Source organism: Alexandromys fortis, unplaced genomic scaffold (assembly GCF_014885135.2).
Source record: "Alexandromys fortis isolate MF-2015 unplaced genomic scaffold, M_Fortis_MF-2015_v1.1 scaffold_300, whole genome shotgun sequence".
Lineage (NCBI taxonomy): Eukaryota > Metazoa > Chordata > Mammalia > Rodentia > Cricetidae > Alexandromys > Alexandromys fortis.
In genome coordinates this window covers 1,042,726-1,067,526 of record NW_026068183.1, presented here as the reverse complement: position 1 = coordinate 1,067,526, position 24,801 = coordinate 1,042,726, and the positions used below count along the sequence as shown (strand labels likewise).

The window sequence follows — 24,801 nt, the reverse complement described above, 5'->3', positions numbered from 1 at the left end:
GAACCCCAGCAGCACAGACACTGAGAAAAACAATTAATAAATGGGACCTCCTGAAACTGAAAACTTTCTGTAAAGCAAATGATACACTCAACAAGACAAAACACCAGCCTGTGAAGTGGGAAAAGATCTTCACTAACCCCACATCAGACCGAGGTCTGATCTTCAAAATATATACAAAGAACTCACGAAATTGGACACCTAAAGATCACATAATCCAATAAAAAAAATGGAGTACAGACCTAAATAGAGATATCTCAACAGAGGAATCTAAAATGGCTGAAAGACACTTAAGGAAATGGTCTACATCCTTAGTCATCAGAGAAATGCAAATCAAAACAACTCTGGAGATTCCATCTTACACCTCTAAGAATGGCCAAGATCAAAAGCACTGTTGACAACTTATGCTGGAGAGTTTGTGGGGTAAAGGGAACACTTCTGCATTGCTGGTGGGAATGCAAGCTGGTACAGCCCCTTTGGATGTCAGTGTGGTGATTTCTCAGAAAATTGGGAAACATTTTCTGAGACCTCAAAACCTCAAGACCCAGTAATACCACGTTTGAGAATATATCCAAAGGATGCTCAATCGTGCCACAAGGACATGTGCTCAACTATGTTCACAGAAGCTTTGTTTGTCATAGCCAGAACCTGGAAACAACCTAAATGCCCCTCGACTGAAGAATGAATAAGGAAAATGTGGTACATTTACACAATGGAGTACTACACAGCAGAAAAAATAACAATACCTTGAATTTTGCAGGAAAATGGATGGAGCTACAAAACATTATTTTGAGTGAGGTAACCCAGACACAGAAAGACAATTATCACATGTACTCACTCATAGGTGGTTTTTAAACATAAAGCAAAGAAAGCCACAATTCCAGAGAACTTAGACAACAATGCAGACACTAAGAGAGACTTACATAGATATAATCTTCACGGGTAGTAGAAAGTAGAACAAAACAAGATCTTCTAAGTAAATTGGGAGCATGAGGACCTTGGGGGAGGATTGAAAGGGGAGCGGAAAGACAGGGAGGAGATCAGAGAAAAATATAGAGTTCAATAAATATCAATAAATAAAAAAAGGGAGCCAGAAGATATCCCCAGAACTGGAGTTAACAGAGGTTATAAGCCTCCACGTGGGTGTTGGAAACTGACTGTGGGTCCCCAGAAAAACAGCAGAAGGCAGCGCTGGAGAAGTGACCCAGGCCCTTTGAAGCCCAGAGGTCATGCATGGCTCTCAGATTAAGCACTGAACTTTTTAGAATGCTGAATTTGATTTTGTTTCGATTCTGTCTATATCCTGGGTCTTTCCTCTTGGGGTAAGAACATAATTATTTTGATTTTACAGGATCCCACAGATGAGAAACTTTGAACTTCTACAGAGACTTAAAGAGTTTTTAGAGAAACAGCAGACATTTTAGAGCTATTTGGAACTTGAAAGGGACTTTGGATAAAAAGATTGAATTTTTAAAGCATTTGAAATTTTAGAGACTGTGGGACCCTTTAAAATTACTTGTCCTTTATATTGTGGTATTAGCATGCCATCTTGGGACAAGTGAAAGGAAATGATCTAGTAGGATAATGATGCATCTGTGTGTCATGTTGACAAGGGTTAACTATGCCTGCCAATTTTATGTCAACTTGACAGAAGCTAAAATCATTTTGAAAAAGGGAACTCTCAACTGAGATTGGCCTGTAGGCAAGCAACCCAGTGGTGCATTTTTTTTGATTAATGATTGATGTGGGAGGGCCCAGATAAGTGTATATGGTCCCCCCCCCACACACACACACACAGGCTGGTTGTACTGAGTACCATAAGAAAATAGGTTGATCAAGCCATGACAAGGAAGACAGTAAACAGCACTCCTTCGCGACCTCTGCATTAGTCCCTGAGTCCAGGCTCCTGCCCTGACTTCCCAGGATGCTGGTCTACAAGCTGTAGGCTGAAATAAACCCTGTCCTCTCCAAGCTGCTTTGGATCATACTGTTTCACAATAGAAGTACTACGACAACTGAGCCTACTTATTCAAAGATAATGCATCCACTCTCAGAGCTATAACCATAACGCCCTCACACGCATGCTAACGATTCACCAATGGAGATCTCGATTTCAGAGATTCTATCATCCACAGAATTTTCAACCCTCTTGCCCCCAAAGTAAACTCAATTCTCCTTGAAACTTGCTTCTTCTGAATTTTCCATCTCTGTGGATGGTATACTAATGCCATAAAACAATGTGTCTACATTTAATTCTTTATACCCTGTGCCTCTCCATCTTGACCCCCAACATTAAATTATGACATTCGTTCCATTTTTCCCTTATAACTCTCTCGATTCTGTCTCTTCACAGTCACAACTTTGTTCACTAAAATAAACTTTATTTGATTTATAATTAATTTCCTACTTCTAATAGTTTTCTCCCCATAAAGGTATCTTACAAAGTTGTCTTTTTAAATTAGAAACAAAATTATAATTTTATCAATTGTATTGTTTTAGTGTTGACTGCCCTTAGAACAAAGTAAAGATTCATCCATCTCTTCACAGTACATACTAAGCCATTTGCAGTGCAAGATAAAACCATGAAGAAAAAAAAAAGATCAAACCATGATTTCACCCTTTGGGCTCCTGAACTCCCATTGCATTTGGTTTAATGCATTTTCCAAACCCCTTCTGCATTAACTTTTTATTGTTGTAGCCAAGACAAAAGCAACCTAACGGAAGAAGCACTTATTTTGTCTCATGGTTTGGCCCCATGTGCTTGGTCAAAACATCACGGCCAGGAAGTATGCGTCAAAAGCATCTTTTCTCCATTAAGGACAGGAAGCAGAGAGAAGACAAAAGATGTCAGGGACAAGATAACACCAAAGTCACACCTTTAGTGACCTCCTTCATCCAGCCAGGTCCCCTCTTCTAAGTTTCCAGAAATCTCCCAAAATTGTGCTCCCAGCTGGGGAATCGGGCCCTCAGCCTGTCAGTCTTTTGAGAGGAAATGAATATTCAAACTTTAACAGCGTCTTACTACTAGCTCCTACCCAAACTTCAAATCTCAAATTATATTGTAACCTCCACAGAAGTTATGGCTATTCTTTTCGATCTGTGATGTTCCCAGACAAGCCACCAGTCACACACAGCTTCAAGTGCACCTGAAATGTGGCCACTAGAAATTTAGATATTAAATGAAAATCACACACCAGGTTGTAAAGACTCAATAATAATAATAATGAAGAGGAAGAGGAAGAAGAAAAGAAGAAGAGGAGGAGGAGAGGAGGAGGAGGAGGGAGGAGAAGGAGGAGGAGGAGGTGGTGGTGGTACAATCCCTTAGTAATAATTTTATATTGGTTACATATGAAAAAATATTTGGACACATTTATTAGGTTAAACTAAACATATTCATGCAATGTTAATTCCAGCTTTTTAAAAACCTTTCAACAACCTATCTGTAGGAAACTCAAAATTACTGCAGACTGCCTTATATTCTACCTGGCCAACACCTAGGCTAAACAAGGAGGAACTCCTTTTGCCATGTCCTATAGTTGCTTGTAGTAGTTATCTTTGAAAATCACTACTGGCAGACTACAAGCATCTTATGAACAAGGGGATGCCTCTACCTGGAAATTCCAGAAGGGTGCTAAAATAAATATTCAATAAGTATGTAAATAATAAATTAATTAAATACTCAATCCTCACTATTTGGGGATTCCACAGTTGTGGATTTGCATATACACACAAAAGAAAACTCAGTAGTAACCTCCTAAACAATACATGTGCTTTCTAGGCCATCTGTGAACGCACAGAGATTTGGCCTGTCCACATTTTCCTAGCCGAGGTCAAATACAGCAGTATTCTCTTTTATGGTTTCAACTTTCAAATTGCACATACGTCTTCTTTATGCTCTATTTACTACTTATTTTGGAACTTTGTTTCTGTTTTGCATTGTATGACTTCTGCTTAAAATGCCCCCGGAAAGATTCTGTCGAAAAGTTCTCTAGTGTTCCTATGCTCAAGATTGGGTTGCGCCAAATAGAGGCAGCAGGAGTGTAGATAAAATACCAGGTTTGAATTATAGTGCTCTTAGCCACACGCGCAATATTAACCATACATATGAAATCAGATGTCTTCGATAGAAATAAATGTGACAGAATCTCTCCTTATCAGTGAAAATGTGACTCCAAGAACCGACATGAAACCAAATGCTCTTAACTCTCCTAGAGACAAGGGCTCAGAAGGTGCTACTTCCAAGAGACTTCAGAAGGCACTGTTTGGGTTAAATTAAACAGTCATTTGATTCTACATACAAATCTTATGTGAATATGGTGGTAGACAAAGCAATAATTTCAGCTTTAATTCTCTGACTGACTTACAAGCTACATATTTTGGGGCAAACTGCATCATTTTCCCTGCCTTTGTCCATTATTCAAAACGCAGATAATAGGGTAACTGCTAATGGCTGCCAAGGTCTGGCTGGGTATGCGGTGGGGGTGGGAGACAGAGCTGAAGACATAAGGCACAGGAAATTTCGGAATGAGGAAAATATTCTCATTATTATTATGGTGATTATATAATTGACTTTCTTTTTCAAAACCCGTGGAATTAAAAGTACACTTTATTTTACAAAAATTCTAACTTCAATCTTAGTTTTAGAAAACGTTAGTAGTCAAGATTAAGCAATGGAGATGAAACAATACACTCCTATATAACTCTTACTTAAATATTAGCGGCAACAATAATAATAGGGAAAGGTTAGGCAGCCTAAGAAAACGCAGACGGATTCTGATTTGGTTCTTTCACATATTAACAGGAGGCACAGTTTACTTTATGGAAGTCAAGTGCTTATTGCGTCCAGAAACACAAGTGAAATACGTTCTGCATATATGTATACAAAAATATAAGACTGGATTTACTTACAAGACAGCAATGCCAAGTCACTGAAGAATGCACTGGGTTCCAGAGTGATAAGTGATCTGCCTAGATTCTCTTCAAGGAAAGAGAAATGCAGCTATGACGAAACTGAGAGAGAAGCGCCTCTCTAAAGAATGTCTTTAATCCTTAACAACAAACCAGCAGCAAAAAAAAAAAAAAAAAAAAAAAAAAAAAAAAAAAAAAACCTCTAGGGCACATCAGTGCCAGGAAGATCGTGGGGCAGAACAGACAAGCTCTGGGCTCATGGTTGGTACACATCCTGAGGAATTTTCCACCCCTGGGAACACTGTTGACTTGGGCCAGGTGGCACCAGCATCTCACCACAGGGTGTCTGCAGTCTTCTGCCAGCCTACAATGCGGAGACATGAAATAACACACCACGGCTGGCATTCTTCTTCGAGCTCCAAGCATGGACTCCAACCCCAAGGAGGGCTGCAAGCTGTACCAGAGGCTGAATCAAAGTTCCTTCCAGCGCCACTTGGGACACTTGGAAAATCCGTAGGACTTGAGAGTTGTGAAGACCATTGTGTGACAGCATCCAGGCGCCTGCGTGCCAGGGCTAATGGCTATCCCCAAGGTCAGCTGGGCCCCTAACCGAAGATGAGGATGCAGCTGCGCAGGTAGCACAGCCAGGCTTCAAGCAGTCGACTGCAGCCACCTCTGCACGCCGGAAGTGCACTAATCCGCAGCACGTGGGGTTGCCAGGGCGCGCTTCACGTGACTGGGCGGGGACTCGGGAAGCCTCGAGCCAATGGGCGATCCGGGGGCGGGGCCGAGTCCGCGCCCGGGCCTATCCCGGAAGTGTTTATGATGGTGGGCCGGGCCGTGGCGGGGCGGGCCAGGGCGGGGAGCCGGGTGTGGGAAGCGTGGCGGCCCCGCCTCGTCTCCTGGACCAGCCGTGGCCGCCAGAGCCGCCGCAGGGACCGGCGGACGCAGCGAAGGCGTGCGGTGAGGGCCCGAAGGTGAAGATCTGGGGTCGGGCCGGCGGGGCGGGTGCTTCAGCCAACGATGGTGGGGTCCAGGCGAGGGGAGGAGCCGAGAGGCATGGAAGGCTGACTGCGGGCGAGCGCGGGACCGCCGGGCACAGGCCCTTCGCCGCTGGGCCGAGACCTGGATGCCAGGGCGGCGCCGCTGCGGGTGCTAGGCGCGCCGAGGGCTAGGTGCTGCCAGCCTTCCCTGGACTTGCGGCCTGGCTGACGCCGGGTCAGCGGGGATGGGCTGGAAGGTTGTGGGCACTTCTTGCCGTGGGGTGGTGAGGATCGGACCTACTGGCCCAGGGCTGGCATTGCCTTCACTCCCCGGCGAGCTCCTCTGCAGCTTCCTTCCCCACCTCCCACCAAGGGATGAAAAAGGGTTTAGAGGCCTGAATGGCAAAGTATCCACCACTTAAGAGTGGGTGTCCTATAGATGCAGAATTAACGGGACACTCGGCTTGTTACCTGCCCCCAGAATGAGACTTGGCCCTACCTGTATGCCCATTATTAAAAAGCAAACAAACTTTTTGCATAGTTCCCTCAGAAAAACCACACATCTTCCCAGCCTACCATGGCAGACGAAATTGACTTCACTACTGGAGATGCAGGGGCTTCCAGCACTTACCCTATGCAGTGCTCAGCCCTGCGGAAAAACGGCTTCGTGGTGCTCAAAGGACGACCATGCAAAATCGTGGAGATGTCAACTTCCAAGACTGGGAAGCATGGTCATGCCAAGGTAAGCCCTTCCAGGTCGTTCTTTGGCTTCAGTAAGATGATTCGTGTTCCATTCTACATCATGAGGCTTCTGTATTTAAAAGAACTGTTTATTCGTCCCTCGGTCTCTGAATGATCGGCTATTTCTCTGAATGCTCTCCTTAACTGGGTCCTTAGAATGTTTTATTAGCTGGCAACTAAAACTTTCCTGAATCTGGTGATCTAAAACATCTCATTTACAGTTAAAACCAACCTGTTCTTAAAACTCTAAGAGACCTGATCTTCATTCTCTGTGGGCTCTTGTAATTGAAGTGCTAAGATCTGTAGGGTATTGAGTTTTGATGCCATGAAACTGTCCGGTGTTTGCTGAATCTCAATTATGACCACTGCTACATTTTTTTTTAAAGAAAATAAGATGACCTTGGAATGAGGTAAAAAGAACCCATTCCGATCAGTGTTGGTATTGTGCCCCCATGTAAGTAGCTACTTACTGACAGATCAAACGTGTTTCCTGTCCCCCTGTGTTAGGTACACCTTGTTGGAATTGATATTTTCACTGGCAAAAAATATGAAGATATTTGTCCTTCCACTCACAATATGGATGTTCCAAATATTAAGAGAAATGATTATCAAGTAAGTAGTGATTTCCTTACTAATGTTGGTTCAGATGTCTTAGTAGAAGTTTGACAAGATTTGAGAGTAACTTTATAGGGTCTTTTCCTCACCGTTAATAGACTCCATTTACTTTACAGGCTAGAGAAATAGTGTTCTGTTTTGTTCTTTTTAATATTTGTGCTTTTTTAAATTTTTGAAATAGAGCATCATATATCCTAGGCTGGCCTTGAACTCACTTTCATCCAAGGATGACCTTCAGTTTCTGATCTTCTTGCCTCTACCTTTGAAGGCTGGGATTACAGGTTACACCTGGTTATGCTGTGCTAGGGCTCACACCCAGGGCCTTGTGCATGTCTAGGCCAGCATGCTGTACCTCTAACCTCTACTGCACTCTGACCCCACTGGGGACCAGTGAGATGGCTTAGTCGGTCAGAGCACTCGCTGTCAAGCCTGGCCACTTAGCTCAGTTCCAGAAGGGCACAATAGATTCCTGTGTCCTCTGACCGCCACACATGAGCCGCGAAACACATGTGCCACACACATACTTTTACTAAATAAACAAATGTAGTATTTAAAATGCAGTATTCAGACCAAGGGTATCAGAAAGTCTAATATTTGGTAAAATTACTATTCTCTCTGCTGTAAACGATTTCAGGTTTAGATAACTCCTTCCTAAGTGTGTTGTTTCTTTTCAGCGAGCAGACCTAAGATTTCCAACACTGGAATTCATATTCCCACTAACCAAGTTTTTACATAATTCAAAATCTGGTATCCTTAAATAAGAAAGTAACTTGAAACCCATAAATATAAAGTGCCTGGCCACTGAGAACAAAGGAGAAAATAAAAAACTATGTAACTGACTTATGTATACCCACTAACTGTGACCTTTTATTAACATATATTTTTATAATATATTTTAATATATATATATATACATGTGCATGCACACCCACACATATGTATATGATCTTCAAGCTTTAGTTCCAATTACACCTGGAGATAGGTCATGTTTAATGATGGCATTTTGTGGTTTGGTGTGTTAATGTTAACCAACCTTCTGGAATGTAGAATCTCTGATTGATCATAGCTATAGAAGTTTTTGTACCAAATACAGCGTAAAATAAACTTTCCGTCTTAAGTGTAAGCTTTGTCTTTAACCTTAAGCTGGTCTCTCTGCACTGCATCATGCATCCGTTCAGTGACTTCTTCTGATGCTATCCATATGTATACTTATTTTTCTAGTCTTAATTTGGTTTTATATTTTCACTATGCCACTTATGAGTGTTTTATATATTGAGCCTGAACAATTTAAAATATTTTGATAATTAAATCAAACACCAAAGCAAGCAGTGTTTTGAATCAGGCAGATCTAGGTTTGAATCTAGGCCTAGCACTTTCTAGCTAGATGTGTGTGTTTCTCTAACCTGTCCCTTTCAGTCTACGAATCAAGGCTGACTGAGAAAGTATATGCCCATGAGCAGCTGTGAGCACCAAGTATTTTTGTTCTGCGTCACATTTTCTATATCAAATTCTACCTAATCATTTCATTGTTCTTCATCACTGAACTTAGATGTGCTACGTAGTAGGCACTCAGTAAACACTCGCTAAATGAATATGTATTTATTCAGTGGTGTATAAGATTGACATGTCAAATTAAGGCTAGGTATAGAATTAATTTTGCCAAGATGGATTTTTCTCATCCTGCCTTGTGAGTGCTCTGAGCCCTCAGTATCCTCCATGTTCAGTGGTTTCCCTGTGCTCCTGCCTGTCGATGCTTCATCAAGCCAACACTAGCAATTCGCATGATTGCTGTGGTCAAATTAACGAATCATTGAAGCTTAAAACTGAACATAAAAGGACTAATTTGGTATGGATTTTATTTGGGTGTTCAGTAAGGTCCAAGCATACCCTTCACCTCATGTGCAGAAATTAAGCAGACAGTTCCTACTAACAATGCCAAGCCATATAGTAGCCTAGCACAAAAGGGAAAATTAGTGACTGTGGCCCTGTCTCCATTACTAAATTTTCGTTTGTTTATCATAAAGTTTTTATGTTCTCGTTTTTCATTTTCTTTGAAGTGTTCTGTGGTTGAGGTATTGGGCTGCCTTCTCAAGCTTGTACCCAAGAGGCGCTGTTTACTTTCCCGTAGTCCCAGCCTTAGTATGCTGTCAACATGACAGAGTGGACAGTGGAGGATGGCGCCAATCAAGTGGGTCTAGGTCTCTGCTTTGGCACTTATTACTGCGCAGCATTGGTTGGCAAGTTACTCGATCTCTCTTGTCTCTTTTTCCTCATAAAATTGGGATGTGAATTACAAACTTCTTAAGAGACTGTTTCAAGGCTTAGTGAGCACTCAGGACCATGCCTGGCATAGGAGGTTAGCGATCACTCAGGACCATGCCTGGCATAGGAGGTTAGCGATTGGGCTGGAGAGATGGCTCAGTGGTTAAGAGCACTGACTGCTCTTCCAGAGGTCCTGAGTTCAATTCCCAGCAACCACATGGTGGCTCACAGCCATCTATAATGAGACCTGGNGTTAAGAGCACTGACTGCTCTTCCAGAGGTCCTGAGTTCAATTCCCAGCAACCACATGGTGGCTCACAGCCATCTATAATGAGACCTGGCGCCCCCTTCTGGCATGCAGGCACACATGGAAGGCTGTACACATAATAAATAAATCAAAAAAAAAAATTTAAAAAATGCAGACAAAAAAAAAAAAGAGGTTAGCAATCACTTAGGACGATGCCTGGCAACTTCCCTGTTATAAAACTGGCATGGAATGTTTATTTCTAGGCATTCAGTTAGGAACTCAGTTCTGTGAGCTTTCTAGTATGTTTACTATGCTCTGGGGTCTTCACTCCTCTACCCAAGTGCCTTGGTGAAATCCCTGCTTCTCTTATTATCTGGCTACATTCAGCTCCTTTGTATCTGCTGAATTCAGTATTTTGAGTGCCAGTAGGCTGCCAGAATTATGACTTTTAAATTCAATTTGCATTTATATAACCTAGTGTTTGTGTGTGCCATGCCTCCACACTTGTGGAGGTCAAAGGACAATTTTCAGGAGTTGGTTCTCTCCATTGATCATGTGGGTCCTACAGATGTAAGGATGACCCATCTTCAAACGTGCCAGTTGCCCAATACTCTGATAGCGACTTACTGTGCCTGAGTAACACCCTGCAGTTTTCTGCTGTCGTGTGGGTTTTGTTTCTTGAAATGTGGAGCAGCTGTAATATCCTGTCTTTCAAGACATTGACACTGACTTCATTAATAGACTGTCACCCAGTCTCGGTCTGCCTTGTTATCCTGTAGTTCATGTCATGTATTTTTGAAAGAAACTGTCTAAATGATGTGTCCTTGGAGTACCAATCACACCAGGAGGCAAATGTACCTAGCACACTAATGGTGCCGTGAGCCCTGACCACCTGGTTACTAGGGTGGCTTCGGCAAGATCTTTATAGCCTAAATATAGCTTTCTCTCAAAAAAGAAGGAAGCAGCCATTGGTGTTACTGCTAAATCTTAAGTATATTTTTGTGCAAACTTCCATCTTTTCCCAAAGGTTTAGGATGAGCACACATGCAATGCATGCAGTTGGTGTCCCGACTCCTGACTAGCATGTGGGATTTACTGGCACGGGAATGTGGCATCTTCTTTTTACCGAAAGGTCTTACTAAAATGATCCAGGGTGACTTCATGTCAGAGTGGGAGGTAGACACGTGCTCATTAGAGTATGAGGAACCATCAAGGCCATGAGTTCGGCACAGTCCAAAGGGATCCAGGAATTAGCGTGACTACGCTTGCTTTGACGGGTAACAAAACAACTTGTAAATTAATGTGGAAGAGAAGATATCACACAGAAACTCAAATATGTTGTTGCCTGAGTTCACAGTAAAGGTCCGTTTACTGGTTATCTTCAGTGCATCCAGAAGAGGACATTTCAAAACTAATAACAGGAGTGAGTGAGATGGCTCAGTGGGTGGAGAAACCTGTTGGCAAGCCTGGTAATTTGAGTACTACGTAGTAGAAGGAGAACCAAATCCCTCAAGTTTTCCTGACCCCGACATTCCATCATGGTATGTGTGTGTGTCTGTGGCTCTGTGTATACATATGCATACATATGTATGCTCATGTACATATATATACATACACACACACAGAAATGCTTTTAAAATATTAAAATCCCTGATACTGAAAGGCAGAGTGAAGTATTTACGTATTTATACTGGCTTCCTTGTGTACTTATACACACATGCATGAGAATGTACTCTGGAGCTGTGTGCCTTAGTCCTCAAGATAAAAGCAAAACAAGTGATTAAGAATTTCCACAGAAGTAGTCTGGTTTTCAAAGAAAGAGTGGAATACTGGATCATTACATTGTTTCCTTTAATGGAATGATGATATACATATGTGTTGTGTGGTATTTTGTTTGTGTTCTGACAAATAAAGCTTGCCTGGAGATCAGAGGGTGGCACTACCCACTAGTTAACCACAGAAGCCAGAAAGTGGTGGTATACACCTTTAATCCCAGCACTCCTGGCTCACACCTTTAATCCCAGCCCTCAGGAGGCGGAGACAGAAAGTGATACAGTGGGGTGTAGAGAAGATCTCAGCCTTTTTGGGTTTAGGAATGAGACAGGTAGGAAGCAACTGGCAGCTGCTCTGGGTTCTTTGATCTTCCAGGTTTTTACCCCAATATCTGACTCCTGGTTTTTACTGATTAAGATGATTAGATTAATATTATATATTATATATTATATATTATATATTATATATTATATATATTATATATTAATATATATAATAACATTACAGAAAAAGCAAGATTGTGCTGGGTGTGGTGGTGCCTTAACCCCTTGATCCTAGCACCCTAAAAGCAGAGGCACATAGATCTGTGAGTTCAGCACAGCAGCCCCTAGTTGGTTTCCCTCCCTCCTATGGATGATGCCCTAGACCATGTGCTTATGACAGCACTTATTGAACCGACTGGGCTATAGTGTAAAGAGAGAGAAGATGTGAAGTTGGGAAGAGTTGTGGGAGGAGCAGGCCCCGGTGTTAGTAGAGGAGGATATCTACATATTATCTAACTGCATTGCATTCATGTATGAAATTACCAAAGAATAAATAAAACGTTTTTCAAAAGAGCAGGGTGCAGATAGAGCAGGACTGTCATATACTGATGAGTATCAACTCATCACTTAGAAAAGTCAAACACGGCCAGTGAGACAGCTCAGCAGGAGAGCATTGCTGCAGAAGCCTGGAGATGCGAGTCCGACTCCTGGAATGCACACGGTGGAAGAAGAGAGCCACTACTACCACGGCAGGAGTGCACACACGTGAGAGATAATAAAGTGAACAGAGAGAGCACACACGCGAGCAGTGCACACATGTGAGAGATAATAAAGTGAACAGTGCACAGGCAGAGAGAGAGCACACACGCGAGCAGTGCACACATGTGAGAGATAATAAACTAAAGTAAACGGTGCACAGGCAGAGAGAGCACGGAAACTACTGAATGCTGGAGGGAGCACAGTGGGCTGAGAAAGGATGAGCTAATTGGAAGGGTGACTACGGTCTGGCCAATGATGCGCTCAGAATGAGAAAGAGCATAGAAAGGGAGATTATGGGAGGGGTGGTTTTGTGTTTGCCTGTGTTTGTATTACTAATATACAACAGATGGCAGGGGAAGATCGTCACTATGAGTGCGTTCTTAGTCCCAGTTGCTGGGTTTGGCTTCTATTCTATTTCACAACAAGCAGCTGTCGCCGTGCAAGGTGAGACTTACTTTCTTTCAACTTCAGCCTTCTCTCCCGTGCACTCTTCAGTTACTCCCAGAAGCTGCTGGTCCTGGATAGAGTGAATTCTTAAACATTATTATGGTAAGATGATAAATAAGTAAGATGATCATCAGCTGGGGTGTGCCCTGACCCAGCAAGGCATCCCGTGGGTGTGCACAGTGACAGACGCCATCGAGTGAAGGAGCATGGACAGGATGACATGAGAGGGCCCTAAGGTACCAAGAGCTTGAGAAGTGGCTCAGATTCAGAAAGCACTCTCTCGCACACTGACCACTTCTCCCCCAGGAACCTATACTGATGGCTCGGTGGGGAATTCTTCTGACTAGCTGACTGTAAAAACATGATTAGAATGATTTCTAGTGACCACGAACAGTATGAGGAGCCAGCAGAAAGGCTGTGACAAATGGTATGGTGGGTAGACTTAGACTGTAATGATTTCTACTGACTATGGGCAAAGAGTCAAAGAGTTGTGTTAGGAGTCAAGGACACGGGAAGAGCAAGCTAGGAGAACTGTCAATGAGGTCTACATTGCACAGACTCTCTAAATGTTCTCCTAGTGAAAGACATTCAACTTCTTGTTATTGCTGCCTTAGCACTTGCTCAGCAGGCTTAATGACACAGGCTTTCTCTCCCTGAGGCTACCAGAGCCCCACAGGTAGGACTGAAGCAGGGTCCCTGATCTGACATCTTTCCCCAGTGGGAACAGCTAGTACCTAATAACACTGCAGAAACAGCAAGCTGCACTTCTTGCAGTAGAACCAGTCTACACATGGACTTGCTTTTCCTGCCTGCAGTGCTTCTGCTAATAGTACACTTCCTCTCTGCTGCGGCACCTCAGACGGTCTCACTTCTGAATAAAATGCTCACTTACAGGCAAAGTAACGAGACGATGAGATGCTGCCCTCAGAGGTCAATGGTTCATGAACCTGCACCTCTATCAACAGCTTGCCATGGAACTGATCTTGAAGGCTCGTTTATAGTACCCACTGGGAGATACTTGGTGGGCCTAGAGTACTGTTTTACCAATTATAATATAATACATGCTGCTATTTTTCCTGTACGAGAACTCACTGACTTAGCAACCTAATGTGGCTCTTTTCACTATTGTCTTTAACAATCCTGTAGCACTATATCTGTCCTTTCTCCCTAAAATACTGGGCTCTCATTCTCATTCTCATTCTCTGAGAAAGAATGCTTCCATGAAGAATACAAGGCATTCATAGAACTGATTAAAATAAAAAAAAAAAGATTTTAAAGCACAGGGAAATCATAGCATCACTATTTTCTTTATTACTAATATTTTAATTTCAATATGGCCTTGATGGTTCCTCATACTCTAATGAGCACGTGTCTACCTCCCACTCTGACATGAAGTCACCCTGGATCATTTTAGTAAGACCTTTCAGTAAAAAGAAGATGCCACATTCCCGTGCCAGTAAATCCCACATGCTAGTCAGGAGTCGGGACACCAACTGCATGCATTGCATGTGTGCTCATCCTAAACCTTTGGGAAAAGATGGAAGTTTGCACAAAAATATACTTAAGATTTAGCAGTAACACCAATGGCTGCTTCCTTCTTTTTTGAGAGAAAGCTATATTTAGGCTATAAAGATCTTGCCGAAGCCACCCTAGTAACCAGGTGGTCAGGGCTCACGGCACCATTAGTGTGCTAGGTACATTTGCCTCCTGGTGTGATTGGTACTCCAAGGACACATCATTTAGACAGTTTCTTTCAAAAATACATGACATGAACTACAGGATAACAAGGCAGACCGAGACTGGGTGACAGTCTATTAATGAAGTCAGTGTCAATGTCTTGAAAGACAGGATATTACAGCTGCTCCACATTTCAAGAAACAAAACCCACACGACAGCAGAAAACTGCAGGGTGTTACTCAGGCACAGTAAGTCGCTATCAGAGTATTGGGCAACTGGCACGTTTGAAGATGGGTCATCGATTAGTTTGAAAAACTTACATAAGAGTGTGTCCTTGTTTTGGGGGCAAACACATTAAAGAATTTATATCTGAAAAGGCATGATCTGTGAAACTTAGGTCTCAAATGATTCAGCAAAGGAAGAATATATAGCAATGTATTGTGTACGCTGTAGTCTGTGTACACATATATAAAGGGATATACATAGATAATTAAGTGCTAACAAGGGATGATCCCACTTAAAAGATGTGTACTTTTTAACTAATTTTCTCAGTGTTCACATTTATTTGGCTTCATTACATGCTTATATTACACTTACACATTTTTGTCTTGAAATACTTCATGTATTTCACCTCAGTTCATTTAATGAATTCTGAATCTTAAAAAATTGGCATTTGTAAATAATTACCAGGATCCCAGTATTACTATCTGCCTCCTGTTCTCAGTCACTGAAGTGTGGCATTCCACCTCAGGAACTGCTAAAGGCAGCAAGTTCTGCCTTACACAAGCACCTGCTCTCAGACATTTACACACTGTGTGTGAACCTCACACCCTCAGATATTTACACAATGTGCGTGTACCTGGCACCCTCAGACATTCATATACTGTGCGTGTACCTGTTGCTCCTTGTTCTTCACTGTTCCTAGCTAGTTCTGAGACATTTCAGTGACAAAAGTTCATTGTTGCAGACTATTTGTACACTGTGAAGAAGTGTTGCTGTGATTGGTGTAATAAAAAACTGAACAGCTGATAGCTAGGCAGGAGAGTATAGATGGGACTTCAGGGAGAGAGAGAACTCTGAGAAGAAGAGAGGCAGTAGACACCAGAAAGACATGAAACAGGTCGGAGATACTATACAGAGAAGAGGTAGTCTAGTCACATGGTAGAAGGTAGATTAATAGAAGCAGGTTTGTTTGAGTTATAAGAGCTAGTTGAGGAAAAGCCTAAGCTGGGGCCAAGGTCATATTAATACTAAGTGTCTGTGTGGTTGTTTACGGTCTGGTGGTCCTGACAAGAAAGTATTGTTGCAGTTTCTATTATTCACAGTGTAGAATCAAGGCTTGAGTCTCCTGTGCATTGCAGACCTGTTAAGTGGTGCTCATGCAGCATTTGGATACTCCTTCTACTTATTAAGTCGGCTTATACATCGTAGCTCTGGTTACAGATGTCAGGGCTCAAGTTCTGCTCTGTGTGTGTGTGTGTGTGTGTGTGTGTGTGTGTGTGTGTGTCCTTAGCAGTTAGGACAGATGCTGCTGCTCTGAAGGACCTGAGTTCAGTTCCCACTCTCACAACTGCCTGCAGCTTCGTCTCCTAGGAATCCTAGCAGCTCTGGCCTCTTTAAGCTCCTGCACAGATACAGACACAGATGCAAACATGCACAGCTACACACTATTAAAAGATAAATCTTTTTCAAAGCATTATATCAAAGCATATGTTTTTTACAGGTTAGGTCATGGCTTGGTTTGTTCCATTAATGCCGTAAGATAGGATAATATTAGGAGTCTGTTGCCATCCCTCCCTGAGGGTCTACAGAGTCAGTGGAGGAAGACACTTCTCCTTCAGTCATGCAGTGCCTGTAAGCAGCAGAGGCTCCTGTGAACAACCCTCACCCACACTTCCGTAAGCAACCCTGGTGAAACTTACCAGCTCACCAAGAAATAAGAAGACATGAAAATAGAAGAGGGGCTAGTTGAGATCAGCTGCAGTGGGGGGTCAAGAGATGGTAACTGGTGGGAAAATAAGATCAAAATATAATATATATAGATATAAATATAGATAGCCAGATAGAATATATTGTATGATACATATATATGTATTTGTATATAGACATATATATGTAAATGTTTTTTAAAAATCTGTTAACAGTGGTCTGAAGACCAAAAATTTCCACGTTAAGTTTGGTTATAATCAAATTGTAAAATGCATCACTTTAATAGTGAAAAACTAAACATAACCTTGATGTCCACTAACAGGAAATTTTTGCTTACAGTATGTTCACGTACATGTGTGATGGTGAGAGGAAAATTATTCTATGTTTTATGATTTGGAAAGTTTCTAAAGCATATTATTTAAAAAACTTACATTTTCTTTCAGAACAGCTCTGTCCATATTGTGGCTGTGCAGAGGGCGGTGGGCTAGTATATAGGGAGTGAATCACACACTCTTTTGGGTTTGTTATAATGCCTGCATTTTTCCTTTTTTTCTTTTCTTTATTTTCTTTCTTTTTGAAACAGGGTCTCACTATGTAGTTCTGGCTGGTCTGGAGCTTGCAATGGAGACCAGGCTAGCCTCTGCCTCCCAAGTGCTAGGTAGGACTGAGGGTATGAGTCATTTTAGCGTTTTTAAACGCCACAAATCTGATGATGTATTGCTGTGTTCTCATCCAACCCAATGACTATTCGAGTTTAGCTGTGCAAACATTGCAACAAAGAGGATGCCATCTAATCGATATGCACCTATAATTTCTTCTAATAGCTCATATGCATTCAGGATGGTTACCTTTCCCTGCTAACAGAAACTGGTGAAGTCCGTGAGGATCTTAAGCTGCCAGAAGGTGAATTGGGCAAAGAAATAGAAGGAAAATACAATGCAGGTGAAGATGTGCAGGTAAGACTGATGGCAGACTCTCAAAACCATTCTCTAAAAACTGGCCCTAACAGGTTAGCGTAAGACTGTATGCGGAGACTTCAGCCTCCTCTGCTTTGCAGGGGGTCATTATCTGTGCATCTTGCTGTATGTTTTCTTCACCTTTAATAAAAGTATTTTCATCTGTTTACACACATATAACAATAATATATAAAATCAATTTCAACCCTGTGAACTATAACTTTAAAATACTGCTGAAATGTTGAAATGATCACCATATGGTAATTTCTGTGGCACCCTTAAAGATCTGTTTACTACCAAAGGAAGCATCAAGTGTGGGAGGTGGGTTGTTTGTCTTATTTCTTCTGGCTTGACATGGAACTCCATACTTACTTTAGATCTGCCTATGAAGGGAACACAGAGGGGAAAGGTGGACTTTGTTATAACTCAGAAGTGTAACATGGAGTAACTGTTGATGGAGTGTTTCCGTTTTCCAGGGAATTTGTCCTGAGCTACCATCTGAGAAATTATAATCCTGAAAACTGTGCAGAAGGCAGCCTAGCTGCTTTGGATTACCCATTTACAAAGTCAACATAAATGTTGTTGACATGTATGCAGGATTTAGTGAACACAGTGCATCTTCTCTTTGCATTTCCTCCCGAGTAACTCTTTGCTTGCCCTTTCCCCTTCTAGGTATCTGTCATGTGTGCCATGAGTGAAGAATATGCTGTGGCCATAAAGCCCTGCAAATAGACAGGATCTTCCACACAAGCGGGGCCGTTAGGTCTGGATCTAGTTGTCCCAAAGCTATAGCCTTCATAAGCAACCTCATGTTTTATTTTTGTTATGTTTCTATCATTTTGAAATTGTGCTGGCTTAGTTTTGCAGGCAGTTAGTAACTTTAAAAGAATATATCAAGGTGTATAATTTTATGAAGTGTCTTTCCTATAACATTCCTCTGGTTTCTAGTGTGTGACCATAAGAAACAGATACAGTAGCTTCAGTACATGTCACTCGTCTGACAAATCACTCCTGGAGTTAAGTGGTTGCCAAACCAGGGTTTTAAATCAACAATGTAGCACCTAGTGGAATGGAAATTTTATGCATTTAAGTTGAATTGTTCTTTGCTGATTTCAGACTTCATATCTAGAATTTACAGATTATAAAATGGAATTGTCAAAGCTCCAGCCCTGTGTGGCTGACACACTTCCTGAAACTAAACTCATCAAAAAAATGGTGTTCTCTTGGTGGCCAGGTGTCCCATGTAGTGCCTGCATCATGGCCTCCTTTCCAGACTGGTGACAGACCTATGCCATAGTTTAGTCTGTTGTGGTAATAGGAACTAGAACTGCCGAGAGAATCTGAGCAAGTCAAACAGTGCTGAAGAAGACCCGGGACAGCGGCCAAGAAGGGGGCGAGACTGTGGGTTTTATTTAAGACCTCTGTGATCAGCATATGAGATAGAGTGAACTCTAGTTGTATTTTTGCTTTTGGCTATGTCCCCAGCCTGTGCCCTAGAAGGACTGGCCCTAGAGGGACTCTGCACGACCTCCAGCCATTATTTGTGAGTGTTCATAATGTTGGTAAGCCAGCTCTTCCCACGATTTTTAAAGTAGATTTATTTTTGACATTAGTCTAAAATTAGGAATTAAGTTGTTTTTGAATTCTTGGCTTGTAAATGTATGTACACTTTTCTAAAGTGGAATAGAGGTAAACCATGGAAGAATTATTTTAAGTGTCTGTGTATGTGTATATATATATATATGTATATATGAATATATATATATTGTTCTCTTATGATTTCTGTTACAGATATAAAATCTAACTAGGAAAAGATTCTGTGAACTGGATTCTATTAATATGTTGTATGCGTGCCCTTCCATTTCTGTCTAGACTTTTGGATTGTGTGCAGATTATGTCCGGAATCATAGACATAGTTCTGTGTTTTTGAAGAATTCTGACACAATCACAGTCATCGCATTGAAGTACAGCCTGGAACAGACTCCTGTAACGCCCTGGCTATCGGGTCCCTTTCACCTTGCCTAGCCCCCAGAGTGCTGTGCTCCCGTCTAGAGCAGAGAGGTGCGACGGTGCAGCTGACCCAGTCAGCAGTTTAAATTGCCCTGGAAATGCGAGAGTCCACGATTTTAGTTGCTTAATTTGTATGCAGTTTTAAATTGTGTCTTGACCTCCACAAACCAATCCAGAGAAGAAAGATACTATAAGAGAAGTGCCGGGAAGAGACTTGCAAAGCACAAGAAATATTGAAGTTGTAGCCAGTGGACTTTAGTGTGACCTTTTAGCGTTTGTCCATGCAAAGCACAATTAGCAATTCGACTGGATTCTTCTACAAGTATCTCCTTTAGATTTCTGGTGTTCTCATGTGTACCACAGGAATTCCAAAAACTATCTCTGCTGTTTCCTGGTCATCATCTAGCCAATTAATAACCACATTGGTGTTTTGATTTCATATTACTTCAGGACTAGCATGCCCTTGTTCTTTGTAACTTGTCAAACCTCACAGGAGTCTCTGTTTTCCTTTGCAGTGGAAGGGTGAGGAGCAATATATCTCTAACTCCATACCTTGAATGGCAAAAGCTACTTAAGCCTAAGTATTTCCTGCTCTCTCTCTCGCTCTCTCTCTCTCTCTCTCTCTCTCTCTCTCTCTCTCTCTCACTCTTGCATTTTGTGAGTTTTGCTTTATTTTCTCAGTGCCCACGTGAAATACAGCAAACATTTTACAGAGCCGTGTGTAATTTACCCCTGTTAGAAATACAATTCATTATCTCTGGATATAGACCAGTATTTCTGGTTAAAGACCATACCATTTGGAGTTATGTTGGTTTTTTTAATTTTTAAAGGCACATCACATCAAGTTCTGCCACCAGCACCCACCTTCTGTATTACAATAGTTTGGCCTAATCACCTATTGTGGATTGTTAATTCTCACTTCCTTCAGAAACTTCTTTTTTCCTATAATTTCCTTTTTGTCCATCACTATAAATTTCGTTTTGCATGTTGGAGACCTCAAGACTTAACATAAATTCCTAATTGTGTTGTAAATTAGGGCATTCTTTATTAAGTTCATTTGTACCAAACTTTGGCTGCTACAAAAATGACTTAAGAGATCCTGACAGCAAGCAGGGGTTAAACCGCAGTTTTCCAATCCTAGCCTCTGAATGTGGCAGTTTGAATTTTGTAAAGCATCACACAGATTATGCAGGCCAGCGTCCTTTAAGTTGTTGTTCTCAGGTCTAGGCTCCACAGGTGTGGGTTGTTTGCGAGAACAGAAGCCAGATCCAGATAACTCTCACTCGTGAGAGCACAGCCCATCGACTCCAGCTCTTGAAGAGTGCTGGGCGGCTGCTGAAGGACGTGACACAGAAACTTTATCCCACTGGACTCGGACAGAGCAGTGGAGAGCAGCTCACTACACAAGGCTCTGGAGAGTACTCCATGGCTGTTTCAGGGCATCGCTGAGAAGTTCTGTCCCTCAAAGACTGATGATGGAACAGACTACAGAGCTGTAATAAAGGAAAAGTTTGTATTATATGGGATAAGAACTCTTTGCTTGGAGAATCTGCAACTTCATATCAGGGAATTACTCAGAAAGACCAAAAGCTGTTGGAGAGTATGTTTGATAAGGATATCAACACTTTCAAGATGTGACAAACAGTCATCCTTTATGGAGATGCTGGAGTTGGGAAGACAACATTGTTGAGAAGGAAATGTTAGAATTGGCAGGTGGGAATCTCTTCAAGAAGTTTGCCTATGTTTTTTATCTCAGTGGGAGAGAAATTAGTCAAGCAAAGGAGAAAAGCTTTACAAGTTAATATCCAAGAACTGAAGTCCCCATTGGACAGATCCTGTCCGAGTGCAGAAATCTCCTTTTCGTGATGGATGGTTTTGATGAGCTGAACTTCTCATTTGAAGAGCCAGCATTTGCACTATGTAATGACTGGACCCAGGAGCACCCAGTGCCCTTTCTTCTTAGCAGTTTGCCGAGGAAAGTGATGCTTCCTGAGTCATTCTCGTTAGTAACAGCAAGATCCACAGCATGGAAGAGCCTGGTGCCCTTGTTACATAAAGCTCACTGTGTAAAGCTGCCAGGACTGTCTGAGAATGCAAGGGTGGACTGCAATAAGACATGGGCTATGGATGCGATCTATTCAATAAGGAAGAATCCGCGACTTTTCCACAGGTGCCATGTCTGCTGGGTGGTCTGTACTTGTCTGACGCAGCAAGTGGAGAAAGGTGGCGATATTGCAGTGACCTGCCAAACCACCACAGCTCTGTTCACATGCTATCTGCAGCTCATTTTCACGGCCAGATGGGCGCTCTGCTACTCTGCCCAATGAGACCCTACTGAGGAGCTGTGCCAGGAAGCTGCTGACGGTGTTTGGACTATGAAGCATATACTCTACAAGAAAAATCTCAGAAATGACATCTCAGTCTTCACGGATGCTAAGTATTTCATTTTAAATACTATATGAAGTGTACATACGCCAACATGTAAGTATAGATTTTAAAGATACAGAACTGTTTATTTTCACATAACTCAGTAGTGTTTCTCTTAGAGCAAAGTATTTCATTTAGTAAAGCTTTATAAATTATATTGAAGGGAGGCAGGTAACATATATTTCTAATATAAAACAGAAGTCCCTTCTTTTTGACAGCAGAGAAATGCTAACAATTAGTTCCTAGTATGTGCTGTAATTTTTGTTTCTCAGGCACCATGTAGAGAATGGAGACTCATTCATGTCACCGCCTATTTGTGTCTGTACCCTTTTCTTTCTCTGTGCTGTGTAGACAGTACTAGCAGGTTGAATGTTTTTGTTCTAGAAGAGAGGCTTTATTTCTACTGTGAAGATTTTGTTACACTGGTGCAGTCATTTGCCCTCTGACCTGTCAGAACTTTGGGCTCTAACTTGGCCTTGGAATCCTTGATGCCCTGGGGCGCTGCCAGTCACTTGAAGTGGTTATCAACCAAGCTCTTGACTCTGTTCCCCTTCATAGTACAGATTTCTAGGCCAGTGCTTTATAGCAGAGACCAAAATTCTTGAGGCCAGAAGATACAGCGATACACATCGATATTTAAAAAATTTGGGGACACATGCTTTCCATTACCTCACCAGGTGACTGTGTGTACACACACAGCTTTGTTCTTTTCTCAAAGTCCTTCCATCTACTGAAGTACTGTAGTCTGTAGTGCCTCAAAAGTTGATTTTTTTAAGAAGTTTTCCAGAATTTGATTTTATACCTTTAAAGTTTCTCATGAAAATTGTTTCTATTGAGCTGGAATTTGAACGCTTTGTTCTCAGGGCTGTTAGTGCTAAGAGATGCAGTGTCAATATTTTAAAGCTACCTGCCTACAAAGAGACTGCAAGTTTCCCCAAGTCCTATGTAGTGCATAGGAACACAAATTCTTGGTGTAACATATTTAAGCTATATGGTACATATTTAAGAAAGATGGGGGCATTAGTAGCAGCTGTACTGGGATCTTCCCAGTGGTCTTGCCTTGAAACCTTGTTCTTGGGGATGTTTCTGTTAGCATCTTTTTGGCACGAACCCCAGAGAGGGTTTTGGAGCCAGACATTGATGCAGTGGTTCTCAGACCCATTTAAGAACAGACAGGAAATCCCTAACTCTTTTGGGTATCTTAAAATGTTTACATACTGAATTCACATTTGCTATGAGAAAATATGGATCTCTAGTATAAAAGCAAAACTATCAAAGCATATTTCCATAAGCAGTATATTGTGCTGATATGAACCTTCAAATCTTCTAATGTTTAGGTATAATAAATATTTCATAGTTCTCAAGCCTTTTTCTGTTAGCATTCTGATGAGTAATAGGCAACAAGATTTTTTTAAATCTATGGTAGAAAAATTTTAAAATTGAATCTGTTAACGTAAATCTATGAGATGTGTTCTCTGAATTGAAGAAACAGCATCATTATTTGATTGTAGAAGGAACATTTGGGAGTTAGCTATGGAGCATAGATGTTCTGTAGAAACACATTTTGGAGTCACTATGTAATTTAATTTGTCCATTAACTAAATATCTGAACCCCAACATAACTACCTAGTGAGGTCAAGTGCCCAAAGAGAGTTGTAAACATTGGCTAATTCGTCTCCTTCATGTGGCGGGCACAACTTAGGGCAGTGCACACGAGACCATCACCTGCTAGAAATGTACTTATTACCAAGCTTTCTATCACTACTGTTTATATCTTAAAACAGGTCTGAACCTATTTATAGCAAAAAGGGAGATTCTTTTATTTATATGAAGTTCTTGGAAGCCATTTCTTAATATTGGTGGATTTGGTTCGTCTTAGTTTGAAACTGTACTTTTACAAACACTGGATAGTAACCTATTCAGTAGTGACTGAAGAGCCTGCTAGAAATCATGGCTGTGCTCATAGGCAATTCTTTATCATGGTTAGTCTAATACAGGCAAGCACTCTTTGTTACTATGAAGTATACATCAAATTACTCATTCTAAACCATGATTTAAAAATGACCAGTTATATATTATCATGTACTTTACCCTCTTCCCCAGAAGAAAATAATATTGTCAGATTCATTGGCACTTTGTTAGTAATGTACTTTTTTTGGTCTGAAATATAGGCTATTTCTTGAATTTACTTGCAAGTGTTTTGGTTAAAACTTTAAAATTACAAGATCTGGATATTATAATTATGTGTTTTCCATTTTAAAAATGAGTAAACTTTGAATGTTAAATATCCAGCTATACTAAAATATGCTTTAAAATGCAGAATCTTATTAATGATAACATTTTGTTACCATAAAATTTCTGTTAACTTCATGTTATATCAAATGAAAATAAACTTAAGCGTGCACAATTCTTATATGTGTACATTCAAATATTTTATACTATAAAATTGCTCACTGTGTAGAGAACTTCTGAAAGAAAGCCTTCCATTTTATCTCATGTACTAGGTCCTTTCTTAATCTCTAACTTTGAACTCCAGGCTAGATATGAACTTGTCTTCCTTTTAAGTTCTGGAATTCTTTGCTAGCCAGGCATGGTGATGCGCCAGAAGTTGCTGCAGGAGGATAATTCGGAGTTCAAAGCCAACCTGGGCTATGTAGCGAGACCCTGACTTACATATGTAGATTTGATACCGCGGTTGCAATCATGAATGCACAGGTGTGGCCACTGCACTGAGCCCATACCGACCTGGCCCAGCTGTCAGTCAGGCACAAGTGCTCCCAGGGAACTTGCCTGCTGAACTAACCATA

The 24,801-nt window shown here is 41.5% G+C and overlaps 1 protein-coding gene across 1 annotated transcript; it reads left to right on the top strand.

Annotated features, from left to right (window-relative positions):
- Positions 1 to 5,771: 5,771 nt before the first annotated feature.
- On the top strand, positions 5,772 to 24,407 carry Eif5a2 (eukaryotic translation initiation factor 5A2). The gene is made up of 5 exons (XM_050129245.1): positions 5,772 to 5,882; positions 6,430 to 6,630; positions 7,137 to 7,241; positions 17,426 to 17,557; positions 18,230 to 24,407. The coding sequence occupies exons 2-5, from the start codon at positions 6,466 to 6,468 to the stop codon at positions 18,287 to 18,289; spliced, it is 462 nt and encodes a 153-aa protein (XP_049985202.1). The 5' UTR covers positions 5,772 to 5,882; positions 6,430 to 6,465; the 3' UTR covers positions 18,290 to 24,407.
- The last annotated feature ends 394 nt before the right edge of the window (positions 24,408 to 24,801 follow it).